Source organism: Oncorhynchus kisutch, linkage group LG10 (assembly GCF_002021735.2).
Source record: "Oncorhynchus kisutch isolate 150728-3 linkage group LG10, Okis_V2, whole genome shotgun sequence".
Classification (NCBI taxonomy): Eukaryota; Metazoa; Chordata; class Actinopteri; order Salmoniformes; family Salmonidae; genus Oncorhynchus; species Oncorhynchus kisutch.
In genome coordinates, this window is record NC_034183.2 from 14,275,833 (window position 1) to 14,290,337 (window position 14,505).

General features: G+C 43.5%; 1 protein-coding gene across 4 annotated transcripts in view; it reads left to right on the forward strand.

Moving 5' to 3' along the window:
• Positions 1-10,828, forward strand: part of deaf1 (DEAF1 transcription factor) — a 20,948-nt gene extending 10,120 nt beyond the window's left edge. The window contains exons 10-14 of one of the 4 annotated variants that reach the window (XR_002256271.2): positions 7,045-7,313; positions 7,510-7,608; positions 7,729-7,981; positions 8,080-8,169; positions 8,514-8,531. Coding sequence is in view for 2 of the 4 variants with exons in the window: in XM_020492360.2 (XP_020347949.1) it covers positions 7,045-7,313; positions 7,510-7,608; positions 8,080-8,169; positions 8,514-8,618 (563 nt within the window). In the remaining 2 variants the exon portion in view is untranslated. Of the gene's footprint in view, positions 1-7,044; positions 7,314-7,509; positions 7,609-7,728; positions 7,982-8,079; positions 8,170-8,513 lie in introns of all 4 variants that reach the window. The other 3 variants (XR_004211160.1, XM_020492360.2, XM_020492359.2) reach the window with 3 other exon arrangements.
• The last annotated feature ends 3,677 nt before the right edge of the window (positions 10,829-14,505 follow it).

Sequence of the window (14,505 nt, forward strand, 5' to 3'; positions counted from 1 at the left end):
ATCTCTCTCTCTCTCTCTCTCTCTCTCTCTCTCTTCCCATCTCTCTCTCTCTCTTCCCATCTCTCTCTCTCTCCTCTTCTGTCTTCCCATCTTCTCTCTCTCTCTCTCTCTCCCCATCTCTCTCCTCTCTTCCCATTCTCTCTCTCTCTCTCTCTCTCTCTTCCATCTCTCTCTCTCTCTCTCTCTCTTCCATCTCTCTCTCTCTTCTTCCCATCTCTCTCTCTCTCTCTTCTTCCCATCTCTCTCTCTCTCTCTTCCCATCTCTCTCTCTCTCTCTCTTCCCATCTCTCTCTCTCTCTCTCTTCCCATCTCTCTCTCTCCATCTCTCTCTCTCTTCCCATCTCTCTCTCTCTCTCTGTCTTCCCATCTCTCTCTCTCTCTCTCTCTCTCTCTTCCCATCTCTCTCTCTCTCTCTCTCTTCCCATCTCTCTCTCTCTCTCTCTTCCCATCTCTCTCTCTCTCTCTCTCTCTCTGTTCCCATCGCTCGCTCTCTCTCTCTCTCTCTCTGTTCCCATCGCTCGTGCTCTCTCTCTCTCAATTCAATTCAAGGGCTTTATTGGCATGGGAAACATGTGTTAACATTGCCAAAGCAGGTGAGGTAGATAATATATAAAGTGAAATAAACAATAAAAATTAACAGTAAACATTACACATACAGAAGTTTCAAACAATAAAGACATTACAAATGTCATATATATATATATATATATATATATGTCTTTGTTTAGTGGATATACCAGGGCTCTCCAACCCTGTTCCTGGAGAGATGCCCTCCAGTAGGTTTTCAATCCAACCCCAGCTGGAACTAACCTGATTCAGTTGATCAACCAGCTAATTATTAGAATCAGGTGTGCTAGATTAGGGTTGGAATGAAAACCTAGAGGTAGAGCTCCAGGAACAGAGTTGGAGAACCCTGGTATGGACTGATGCACTCTCTGTCTGCCTGGCATGCTGTCTTTCTGTTTTCTTTGTTGTTCTCTCTGGCCAACTAGTTAGGATTGCACTGTACTGTCTGTTCTAGAGGCCTCTTCTCAACCCCTGATGCATCTCAGTCTTTTCAAGTGAAGAATGAGGAACTAAGTTTGAGGGAATTATTTCTCTCCTCTCCTAGGAGAGTGTTTTTGACTTGTATTCCCTCTGCAGTGGATGTTATGGGGCGTTGTGCACCTCCAGGACATTGATCCTCTAATCAAGGCTTTACAGGTGGAGATCACAGGTGTCACTCTTCTCAGGAGTCTCTCTAGCCGTCCCTCTCTTTTTCTCTTTAGCTCTTGAATTCTCGCACACTCGCGCTCTCTCTCACTTTCTCTCTCCTCTTCCTCTCACACTTTCTCTCTCCTTCTCTTCCTCTCACTCTCTGTCTGTCTCGCTTTCTCTTTGCTCTCATTCTGTATCTTTTTCTCTGACTTCCACATATTTCTCTCTCTGTTTCCTTCACTTTCTCTTCCATATATTTATCTCGTCTCATCCCCAACTTTTTATAGCTCACTTTCCTATTTTTATCTTGCTTGCTCTCAAGCTCTCTCTCTCTCTCTCGCTTTCTTTCTCTCAGCATCCTTATATAATTCTGTATTACGATGCCCCAACACAAACAGGCTGTCCATCAACACAGCCGGAGTGATTGTCTCAGTGCTCTGGAAACTGCATACAATCAGTCTGTTTGCAAATATAGCCTTTTGTCTGTAGCCGTGCTGTGTGCAAGTGCATTGATGTACTCCCTGCAGATCTCTTTTACTCAAGCGTACACACACACCCGCATGCATGTCTACACACACCAGTGGCGGTCGGTTCCTTTTAAGATGAGGTCTATTTATTTATTTGTGTATATATATGTATATTTAAAAAAATGTAATGTGAGCACGGTCTTATTTCTATTACAACATATTGGATTACTGTCATTCATTTTCCATTCACCCAGTTCAATGTGACAGGATAAGGCTACTTCAATTTTCCCAATACTCATCATGAGGTTGCTACAGCCTATAAATGAAAGTTTACACAGTAGGTGCACACAGGTCAAGATAAAAATTTGAGGTGACAGTGACACATGGACAGACCGTGACATTCAATATCGCCTTCCACACTCTTGCCTGCATCTAGCTGATCTAGGGTGTAATCATTAGTCCAACAGTTGCAAGCGTTTCTATTGAACAAATTCAGGTATGTTTATACCCGTTTTGTTCTGTTTGCTTATACCCGTTTTGTTCTGTTTGCTTCCGCTTAAGAAAAGTTTTTCAACAGAGTTGGCGGAATGAATACACCCCTAATCATATGCAAGCAGTTCACTTATATAGAAACATACAAACGGCTCGTTGTATTCCTTCTCGCATCTTCACGCTCTCCTCCTCTCACCTTTTCCTGCACAACACATCAGCTTTTTGTGACCAGGCCAAAAAGTCTTTCCAATCCATACCTTCATATCATAACTGCTACACACAGCCTACATCGTTGTCACCATATTAGCTAAAGTAACATCATAGTCAACATAGCTAATAGAACTAACACGTTAGTAAACCTGCTACAATCATGCAGTACAGTCAGTAAGCAGTTTAACAGTTACACCTGCGGCTTCGGTGCCAATAATTTTGTAAAACCGAAAGCTTACCTTGACTTGAAAGAGTTCCAGTGTTTTGATATTCATAGACAGCTAGCTAACATAGCATCCTTCTGTTTGAGCCGGGTGTTTGAGGAGGCTAAACTAGCTAGCTGCATTTGCTACCTAAGTGAGAAGAGAGAAATTATGAAATATCTCTCTTTCTCCACCTTCATTTTTGAAGAAATTCATTTGTTAGCTGTAGCATATGCTTTCAGTACTAGGTACATGTCAGTTCATGCTGCAAGAGCTCTGATAGATTGGAGGATGTCCTCTGGAAGTAGTCATAATTACTGTGTAAGTCTATGAAAAGGGTTGAAGACGGAGCCTCCTAGGCTTTGTATTGAAGTCAATGTACTCGGAGGAGAACAGAAGTTAGCTGTCCTCCTGCAACACCATGGTGCTACTCTACAGAGTGCTGCTGAGTCTACTGTAGACCTTCATGGCTAAACAATTTGTTTGAATTATTTGTTGAAGTGAATATATGTAGTATAGTTTTATCTAAAAATGATAACTTTTTAAATGTTTCACTTTGAAAAATAAATGAAATTCACTGAGGATGGTCCTCTGAGGAGCCTCCACTGACACACACACACACCTGGTTTGATAGGTGGAAGATGTTAGCTGTCTGAAGGGGGAAAACGTTGTTTTGAATGAACAATCACAAGCTTGCATCACACCTGTTGATGTGATATGATGGGGTTGGTCATTGTTGATTATATTTCCTTGCTCAAATGAATGTCCTCTTTTCCACCCCATGCATTGTATATAGAGTGCATTCGGCAAGTATTCAGACCCCTTGACCTTTTCCACATTTTGTTACATAACAGCCTTATTCTAAAATGGTTTAAATGAAATGTTTTCCTCATCAATCAACACACAATACCTCATAATGACCAAGCGAAAAGTTTTTTTAGAAATGTTTGCACGTTTATTAAACAGATACCTTATTTACAGATGAATTCAGACCCTTTGCTATGAGACTTGAAATTGAGCTCCGGTGCATCCTGTTTCCATTGATCATCCTTGAGATTTTTCTACAACTTGGAGTCCACCTGTGATCAATTAAATTGATTGGACATAATTTGGAAAGGCACACACCTGTCTATATAAGGTCCAACAGTTGACAGTGCATGTCAGAGCAAAAACCAAGCCATGAGGTTGAAGGAATTGTCTGTAGTTCTCAGAGACAGGATTGTGTTGAGGCACAGATCTGGGGAAGGGTACCAAAAAAATGTCTGCAGCGCTGAAGGTCCCCAAGAACACAGTTGTTCTTGAATGGAAGTAGTTTGGAACCACCAAGACTCTTCCTATTGCTGGCCACCCGGCCAAATTGAGCAATCTGAGGAGAATGGCCTTGGTTAGGGAGGTGACCTAGAACCTGCTGGTCACTCTGACAGAGCTCTAGAAGGTCAGCCATCTCTGCAGCACTCCACCAATCAGGCCTTTATTGTAGAGTGGCCAAATGGAAGCCCTCCTCAGTAAAAGGCACATGACTGCCTGCTTGGAGTTGAAAGACTCTCAGACCATGACAAACAAGATTATTGAGTCTGATGAAACCAAGATTGAACTATTTGGCCTGAATGCCAAGCGTCACATCTGGAGGAAACCTGGCACTATTCCTACGGTGAAGCATGGTAGTGGCAGCATCATGCGGTGGGGATGTTTTTCAGCGGCAGGGAGTGGGAGACTACACTGCATAGTGACGCACAAAGTGCATTCGGAAAGAATTCAGACCCCTTGACTTTTTCCACATTTTGTTACATTACAGCCGTATTGTAAAATGGATTAAATAGTTTTCCCCCTCATCAATCTACACACAATACTCCAAAATGACAAAGCAACAACAGGGTTTTAGAAATTTTGCAAATGTATAAATAAAATAAACACATTTTACATAAGTATTCAGACTTTACTCAGTACTTTGTTGAAGCACCTTTGACAGGGATTACAGCCTTGAGTCTTCTTGGGTATGACGCTACAAGCTTCGCACCTGTATTTAAGGAGTTTCTCTCATTCTTCTCTGTAGATCCTCTTGAGCTCTTTCAGGTTGGATGGGGAGCGTATGACTGCATGCAGGGTGTGTGTTTGTGTGTCTTGAGCCTCATCTCATGCGGTGTGTGTGTGTGTTAGGGCTCCTGTGATGTATGTGATGATGCTTGTCGCTCTCTGTCCTTCCATCTCCCTCTCTCCCACCGGAGTAGATGGGGCTTCTTTGTTTAGACTGTTGTTGCTCTTTGTCTGTTCTGCTGTGCTCTCTGGTACAGTTGGTGGAAGATGAAAGCCCACTAGTGATTTATCTCTCCAACGGTGTGCAGCTTGGTGGAACCCTATGATTATTAAACCTTTCCCTGAGCCACAGCCACAGGCCAGTGGAGGCTCCTCAGAGGAGGAAGGAGAGGGCTATCCTCCTCAGTGAATTTCATAAAAAATTTAAATGGTAAAACATTAAAGTTAACCTTTTTAGATAAAACTAAATATAATCACGTGTCACCAAATACTTGTTATTTTGCAAAGGTCTACAGTTGCCTCAAAAGCACTCTGTAGGGTAGCACATGGTGTAGCCGGAGGACATCTTGCTTCCATTCTCCTCTGGGTACATTGACTTCAATTCAAAACCTAGGAGGCTCAGGGTTCTCGCCACCTTCCATAGTAATTATGACAACTTCTGGAGGACGTCCTCCAACCTATCAGAGCTCTTGCAGCATGAACTGACATTTTGTCCACCCAATCACAGGATCAGATAATTCATCTAGTACTAAAAGCATAAGCTACAGCTAGATAGCACTGCAGTGCATAAAATGTGGTCAGTAGTTGACTCAAAGAGAGAGAGACAATAGTTTAAGTTTTTAACAGATTAATTTATTCCAAAATGAAAGAGACTCAAGAGTGTATATTTTTCAGGGTCACTTACTTAGCTAGTAAATGCAGCTAGCTAGTTTAGCCTACTGAAACACCCTGCTCAAAGAGAGGGATGCTATGTTAGCTAGCTGGCTATATTTTTCCAACACAACACTTGAACAGTCAAGGTAAGCTTTTGGTTTTACAAATGTATTGCCACCGGGGCCCGCCGGTGTAACTCTTACTGACTGTACACTGTAACCTTTACTGCTTGATTCTATTTGGTTTACTAACATGTTTTTAAAAATGTATCCTTTATTTAACTAGGTAAGTCAGTTAAGAACAAATTCTTATTTACATTGACGGCCTACACCGACCAAACCCGGATGACGCTGGGCCAATTGTGCGCCGACCTATGGGAATCCCAATCACGGCCGGATGTGATACAGCCTGGATTCAAACCAGGGGGTCTGTAGTGATACCTCAAGCACTTGGGAGCCCCGAGTGGCGCAGCGTTAGTTCTGTTAGCTATGCTAACTATGATGTTACTTTAGCTAATATGGTGAGAACGATGTAGGCTGTTAGTGGTTTTCGTGGAAAGGTTTTTTCGCCTGGTCACATACAGCTGACGTGTTGTGCACTTAAGTCCAAAAGCGAAAGGAAGAGGTGAGAGGAGGAAAGCGCATAGACGCGAGAAGGAATACAACGTGGCTGCTATGAAAGTGAACTGTGTTTAAGTGTGAACGGGTGTATTCATTCTGCCAATTCTGTTGAAAAACTTTTCTTAAACGGAAGCAAAGGGAACAAAACAGGGAAACACATACTTGAATTTATCCAATAGAAACTTTGCAACTGTTGTACTTGTCTCTCGACCTGTCTGCACCTATGTTGTAAATGTTCATTCATATGCTAGGTTGTAGCAACCTCATGATGAGTATAGGGAAAATTTGAGTATCATGAAGTAGTCTAAACCTGTCGCTGTTACATTGAACTGGGTGAATGGAATATGAATGACAGTCATCCAATATGCTGTAATAGAAATAAGGACATGCTCATGAATATTTTTTTTGTCCTCATCTTAAAAGACACTGACCGCCACTGCCACAGACGTATCTCTCCTCCTCCATGATGCTTGGACAATGGGTGGAGCACGCAGGCTTATCTGGCCTAATTTTCTCCCTCGTTCCACCCACGTTTCCCCCCTTTTCCAGTCTTATTTTGGAAGCATAAAATAAGGAGTCATGTCAGGAGTTACTAGGTGTGGGGCGATCAAGGTTTGAGGAAGGGCAGCTATTGTTGGGGTTGACATGATTTCAGAAGGTAGTTTTTGCCCGGATTTAAAAAAAAGTCTGCCTTACATATTAATTGGACGGGCCTAACATTCTTATCAATCGCTATTATCAATAAATACACATTTAAATGCATATTTGTTTTCTGTCAAACAAAATATTGATTGTTTGTATGCATACCAATGCCCTTATTGAGAGTATATTGGTTCATAATCCATATTCTACAATCCTTGCCTCAAATAATTAAAGTATTATTGAATACTCTCATTGTACGTTTTGGAATGGAAAGGTTTAATCTAACCCCTCCCTCTCTCCCTACAGTGTTGACAGCGCTACCGGCACTGGCCATGGCCCCCCAGGCCAAGGTGGAGTCTCCATCCTCATCCCCGGGGCTGGTGAACGGGGGGCTGGAGGTGTCTGGGGTCAGGGAGGGCCAGAGGACATGGCTTTACCTGGAGGAGACGGCCAACAGCCTGCTGAGCACGGTGCAGCAGCTCAAGGCACTGATCGACCAGGCCAAGCAGGCCTGCCACTGCCAGGCAGGCCATGATGCCTTCAGCCAGGACAAGATCCACGGCAGCAGGAAGGAGGTGAGGGGACTGGAGGAGACCCTGGTGGTTAGTCCAGGGTCATGGTCATTATGGCACAATGTAGTGAAAAGTTTTCGCACTGTAGCATTTTCTTCTGTTTTGTGCCTATTGAACATGACCATGGGGAAATGCTGGGTGTCTTGAGGTGTTTAAAATTTTTTAGTTTGACTTCTATTTGCGGTCTTCCCTCCTGCAGTGTACACTCACCCAGCCCTTCCAGAGTCAGATATCATTCCAGCACCCAGATGACCCAGAGGGGAAGAGAGGCTCAGAAATTACAGAGATCATCATCAAGGTACATGGAGAGACCTCTTACTCTCTTTCTCTCATTTTCCCTTTCTCTCTTTCTCTCTTTATTTTTCTCTTGGCTGTGTTCCATTCAGTCCATTAAAGAGAAAAATACTCTTTTATCCAGGTCTCCCCTTGGAGGATAAAACTGTCAGAGCTGGTTGAAATATCATGCCTGATACTTCACACACATAAACAATATAGATACGAGAGAAACAAACAACCTTGAAGCTACATGACTTATCCCACCTGAGAGCATTTGTTAGATAGAATGGGGGAAAGGGAAATGTAACCCTGGTATCATATCAACAAAAAAGCCAGCGGTGACATTTTGTGCCTCTTGGTTCCCCTGGAGAAGCAAACCTCTTCTATCATGCTAAGTATGACCTGCGTTATCTGATTTCCAGTTCATTTTCAAATCAATTCTATCCCTTTTTTAGATTGTAATTCGATTCCATTCTGTGACTTTCTCCCACAGCAAATGTGCGTGAACTGTGGACGGGAGGCCATGAGCCAATGCACGGGATGCCACAAGGTCAACTACTGCTCCACCTTCTGTCAGAGAAAGGTAAGACTTAACCCTCTACAGACCGTGTCACTGAACTAAGTTGTCAGGGGTCGTGTCAGCTCGGCTTCATTTCGTTCTGCAGGGCATAAAAGGTCTCTTAGGACCCATGAACATGTCATCAAGTCTGTTGATTGGATCACAGCCCACCACCCTCCCCACTACTGATCCCTCGTCAGTGGTGGGGGTGTGATTCAATCAAACAGCCTACTCTTAGGAACCAAAAACGGGCAAAATGAGGGAAAAACATTACTACCTGAAATTGTGTCGAGATTGAATCGCCCCCTCAACTCACCCACCACTGACCACTTGTCTCACTCCTTTCGTCTGCCTTATTCTTATTGCAGGACTGGAAGGAGCACCAGCACAACTGCTGCCAGACCAGTGGGGCTGTGGCTGTCCAGGAGGAGGTGCCCATGTCAACCATAGACATGGACAAAGTCAAGGTCTAGCAGGTATAGACACTGAAAACAGATTCTGTAAAAACAGCAAAGTCCTCCTTTCAATACCTTGGAGACTTGAGCACGGCCTCTCATTCAGAACTCAGCCAGCTGGAATTTAAGTGCTGCTGCTGCTCTTTTCAATACATCAAAGATAGTTGCTAGACTTTGTCATGTCCCTAGAGCATGCATTTGATGATAGCTGGGATTTATTTTACACCAAACAGAGGTTTTGCAGTATGCTATTACATTGTCTCCTGTCTGAAGAAATAAATGTGAAGATTTTGACTCCTGAAAACACAACATTACACCCCGGGACCTCTGTCAATGTGTTTCCTCTAACAAATGCAGCCCCGAGGCCTGTGTGCTTCAGATGATCAAGTATTTGAAGAGTAGTGATTGCTTCCCTCAACCCACACTGGTGTCTAGTTAGATTTGTAAATGTATCAATTACTAAATGACTGTACGTTTCAAATGTAGTCCACTACCAGGGTTTAAAAACACAGAATGCCTGTTGCCGAAAAAAGACTTGCTCTATCAATACATTTATTTTATTTAACATGTTTTATGTATTACATTGCCTCTGTCCTACGTTGAATGGAGCAGGACAGGCTGGTAAACAACTGTAGGTTATACACTGCTCAAAAAAATAAAGGGAACACTTAAACAACACAATGTAACTCCAAGTCAATCACACTTCTGTGAAATCAAACTGTCCACTTAGGACGCAACACTGACAATACATTTCACATGCTGTTGTGCAAATGGAAGACAACAGGTGGAAATTAGTCAATTTTACAAGACACCCCCAATAAAGGAGTGGTTCTGCAGGTGATAACCACAGACCACTTCTCAGTTCCTATGCTTCCTGGCTGATGTTTTGGTCACTTTTGAATGCTGGCGGTGCTTTCACTCTAGTGGTAGCATGAGACGGAGTCTACAACCCACACAAGTGGCTCAGGTAGTGCAGCTCATCCAGGATGGTACATCAATGCGAGCTGTGGAAAGAAGGTTTGCTGTGTCTGTCAGCGTAGTTTCCAGAGCATGAAGGTGCGACCAGGAGACAGGCCAGTACATCAGGAGACGTGGAGGAGGCCGTAGGAGGGCAACAACCCAGCAGCAGGACCGCTACCTCCGCCTTTGTGCAAGGAGGAGCACTGCCAGAGCCCTGCAAAATGACCTCCAGCAGGCTACAAATGTGCATGTGTCTGCTCAAACGGTCAGAAACATACTCCATGAGGTTGGTATGAGGGCCCGACGTCCACAGGTGGGGGTTGTGCTTACAGCCCAACACCTTGCAGGACGTTTGGCATTTGCCAGAGAACACCAAGATTGGCATTGGCCACTGGTGCCCTCTGCCCTTCACAGATGAAAGCAGGTTCACACTGAGCACATGTGACAGACGTGACAGTCTGGAGACGCCGTGGAGAACGTTCTGCTGCCTGCAACATCCTCCAGCATGACCGGTTTGGCGGTGGGTCAGTCATGGTGTGGGGTGGCATTTCTTTGGGGAACCGCACAGCCCTGCATGTTCTCGCCAGAGGTAGCCTGACTGCCATTAGGTACCGAGATGAGATCCTCAGACCCCTTGTGAGACCATATGCTGGTGCGGTTGGCCCTGGGTTCCTCCTAATGCAAGACCATGCTAGACCTCATGTGGCTGGAGTGTGTCAGCAGTTCCTGCAAGAGGAAGGCATTGATGCTATGGACTGGCCCGCCCATTCCCCAGACCTGAATCCCATTGAGCACATCTGGGACATCATGTCTCGCTCCATCCACCAACGCCACGTTGCACCACAGACTGTCCAGGAGTTGGCGGATGCTTTAGTCCAGGTCTGGGAGGAGATCCCTCATGAGGCCATCCGCCACCTCATCAGGAGCATGCCCAGGCATTGTAGGGAGGTCATACAGGCACGTGGAGGCCACACACTACTGAGCCTCAATTTGACTTGTTTTAAGGACATTACATCAAAGTTGGATCAGCCTGTACTGTGGTTTTCCACTTTAATTTTGAGTGTGACTCCAAATCCAGACCTCCATGGGTTGATAAATTTGATTTCCAATGATCATTTTTTGTGATTTTGTTGTCAGCACATTCAACTATGTAAAGAGAAGTATTTAATAAGAATATTTAATTCATTCAGTTATTTTAGTGTTCCCTTTATTTTTTTTGAGGAGTGTATATAAAACACAATGACAAATAAATGACCTTGTTGATTGTCCTCTTGCTTGTTCCCAATGACTGCCTGCTGTGAGAGATTATGGGATGTAATAACCTAAATAATTCTGCAAAGTCACATTGATAGGTAATGACTACTGAGAATTTCACACGGCTTGTCATTTTAACATATTTTCTATGTAACTTGCAACAAACCTGCAAACTGCTTTTCAAACCAGCTTGCTTTGAGTTTGACTGGGTGAAAATATGTTTTGATTACATTGCAACACAGCAATACAGTCAATGCATTTTCAACACATTTTTCATTTGTACATTTCCACAAGGATATTGACTTGAGATGGTGAATGAACTTTGCCCTGAGTCAGGAGTTCATGCAGGGCAAGAGTTGTCTGACACATAGGCAACTGCCATCCACCCACCCACTGTCTCTGGACATCATCGTTAAGTGTGTTACTGCCATGGTTATTATTTAATGGATGGTGGACATGATTGAGATTATCTTAGTTTTTCTCAGTGATAGCTGTCAACTGCCACACAGCTGCACTGATGTGGATGAATCCAATGGATTAAAGCTGTCAGGTGACTGGAGGAGGGGAGGATGTGTGTGCTGCATACAGTACGACCCGCTATCTTTCTGTGACGACCAACAACATCAATACTCACCGGAGAACTAGAATGAAAAATGAGGGTCAATTTGAGCAACAGCTACCCGTCCAAAAGAGGGTCGATTACATTGATAAATTAAGACTGCTGTTCAGGGATTGGAAGAGTTTTGAGACCCACAATGACCTACCCAACTTTCTGGGGGAGTCCTCCTGACTTCCTGTGGCCTCAGGAGGCAGTAATCACAGTAAGCCCAACAACCAGATTTTGGGAATGAAAGGTTAACGTTATTCAGTATATTAATTTGACAGGTATGTCCGTTTCAATGTTTCAGATACAGAGGTCAGTCATGTTCTCTTGTGAGGTCACCTCGACACATGCTGTTGTCACCAATGAGTTCTCTCACTCTCCCCTTCTGTTCCTCGTTTAGTTAGATTAGAGAACTAACCAAATAGAATGACTCGTGGAAGAAAAATGTTCCTTATGCAATGGAGCACTGCACAATGACCCCGGCCTCAGCTCTCCAACACTGAGCACACAGCCTTGTCTTGTCTGGTGTTGTAATCCCCTGCATCTGTCAAACTCACGCGTCACTCTCCGTATCAGGCATGAAATGACTGCTGCTGTACCGCACCGTGGCTGCCCAACCACCACAGTTTTATTTTTTTATTTTACCTTTATTTAACCAGGCAAGTCAGTTAAGAACACATTCTTATTTTCAATGACGGCCTGGGAACAGTGGTTTAACTGCCTGTTCAGGGGCAGAACGACAGATTTGTACCATGTCAGCTCGGGGGTTTGAACTCGCAACCTTCCGGTTACTAGTCCAACGCTCTAACCACTAGGCTACGCTGCCGCCCCACTGTGCTTAGCCTGTGTCCACCACACAGGGAGGGAGAGTGGAAGGAAATTAACAGTGGTTCTAATCTGATGCCCTGGACTGAGAGCCACTCTGTTCAGTTTGTCCCATTTGGTATATTTGACAAGTACTTCAGCTGCAAGGAAGGGGAGAGGGTGAAGGTAGAGGAGAAAGGGGGAGGAAATTTGCAAATGGGCCCATATGGATGTGGTGAGACAATTACCCTCTACCACTTTCCACCTCCATGGAGGATGTGTAAGCCCTCTACAATGTTTTCCCTTCTCCCCTCTAACCCCTAATGCTTTTCTCAAGGTAGATTTTTTTTTTCTTTCGTGGAATGTTGCACACCTCAAAAGCACCCAAGCTAGTAGCTTAAATCAAAACGGCCTATGAGAAACCTGACCAGAGGAAATAACCCTGAAAGACACTACTACCATTGGGTCATTTGGCATTGTTATTTGGAGCCTTGTATTAGTCTTTCAAGATGAGGTTCTGGTTGGGGGTTATTTGTCAATTTTCTAGATCTGGGAGCTCCTATGAATTCCCTCTGTCATGTAATGATTCTATTGTATGCGTCAGGTGTTGATCGTTCTTTAAAAGAAGAAAAAAAATAATTGTTTATTTGCATTTGTCAATTTCTTGGGGTTGGGTGGGTGGGGGTTACAGGTAAAATATGAATGTGGCAGTGCTGGCAACACTCGCTGCAGTAACCCATGGGGAGGGGGTCACACTCAGACAGTCAACACTGTATATTATTGTGACCTTGGTGGCACAAAATCGAAGTCTGACTGCATGGAGATTTTTGGGAATATGGTCAATACGGGGGACCGTATTGTCGGTGTTTCAGGGAAAAGGTGTACATTTGACCTCCATCATCTAGGATGTGACTGGTTAATAAAATCTCAATTTCTGCCCTTTTTTTGCGCGGTCTTGCAGGCCTTCTCGTGCAACTGTGCATTTGTAAATCAAGTGCATTTGTAAATCGAGACCTTTCTTGAGGTAGGCTCTGGGATGGTGCATTTGTTGAGAATGTGAGCGTATGGTTGTGTGGGAGGAAAGAGTTGAGTGTGTGTATGTGTGTATCCCACAACTGTTGCGAAGGAGTAAAAGATGTTAGGGACAATAGAGGATGATCCACAGCTATATATAATACAAGGTGAGGACGAGGTGAGGGCGATGGAAATGCATTTGGCAGTTGATTTACTTCAATTTGGTAAATGGCACTGCTCTTTTCAAAGGATGGATCCCAGTCGGTTCAGGACTATGGGATACAGGGGGTTGAGGGTGGTCTGCCGGGCATTGGGATGACAACCCAATTCGGGATGAGGAAGGCTTTTAGCGGGTGGAATAGTAGGGACCGATTTGGAGGTTTACTTAGTAGCAATGCAAATATCATGGTACAGCTATATAGACACTCAATCATCATGTTACTTTTTAATGGTACGTTTACAAACATAGATTTTGATAAATAAAAGTGGTGAAATATAAGTATAGCCAGTTACAATTGTAATGGCCTAGCAGATAATAAGAAAAGACGATCAGTATTTACCTGGCTAAAAGAGATGTAATATAATCTCTATTGTTTACAGGAAACCCATTCAACAATTTTAGATCAAGTTTTGTGGAAAAAGAACTGGGGGGGTGAAATATATTTCTCCCAGGGGGCAAAGAACTTCAAAAGGGGTGATGGTTTTAATTAACAATACTTTTGATCCAAATGTGCAAATTGTCCAAACAGATCCTCAAGGTAGGTGGATTATTTTAAATATGTTATTGGACAATAAACAGATATGGCTTATTAACCTATACGGTCCGAATAATGATGATCCAAGCTTCTTTTAAAATATATATAAGAATTTATTAACTCTACAAGCAACACTAGACTCTATTATGGTGGGAGATTTTAATACGGTCTTAAATACCTCTATGGACCGGAAAGGAAATCACACTACAAACTATCACCCTCAGGCACTTAAGGGAATCATGAATGCCATGGATATATTGGAATTAGTGGATATATGGAGACTTAAATACCCTGACCTCGTGAGATATACATAGCAGAGGCTTAATCAAGCTAGTCGTCTTGACTACTTTCTTATGCCATTCTCTCTGGCACCAAACATTTAAAAGTGTTGATAGGGGACAGAATGCGGTCGGATCATCACATAATTGGCATATATATTACTCTTACAGAATTTCCACGTGGGGCGAGGATATTGGAAATTTTATCAAAGCCTACTAGATGATAAATTGTTTAG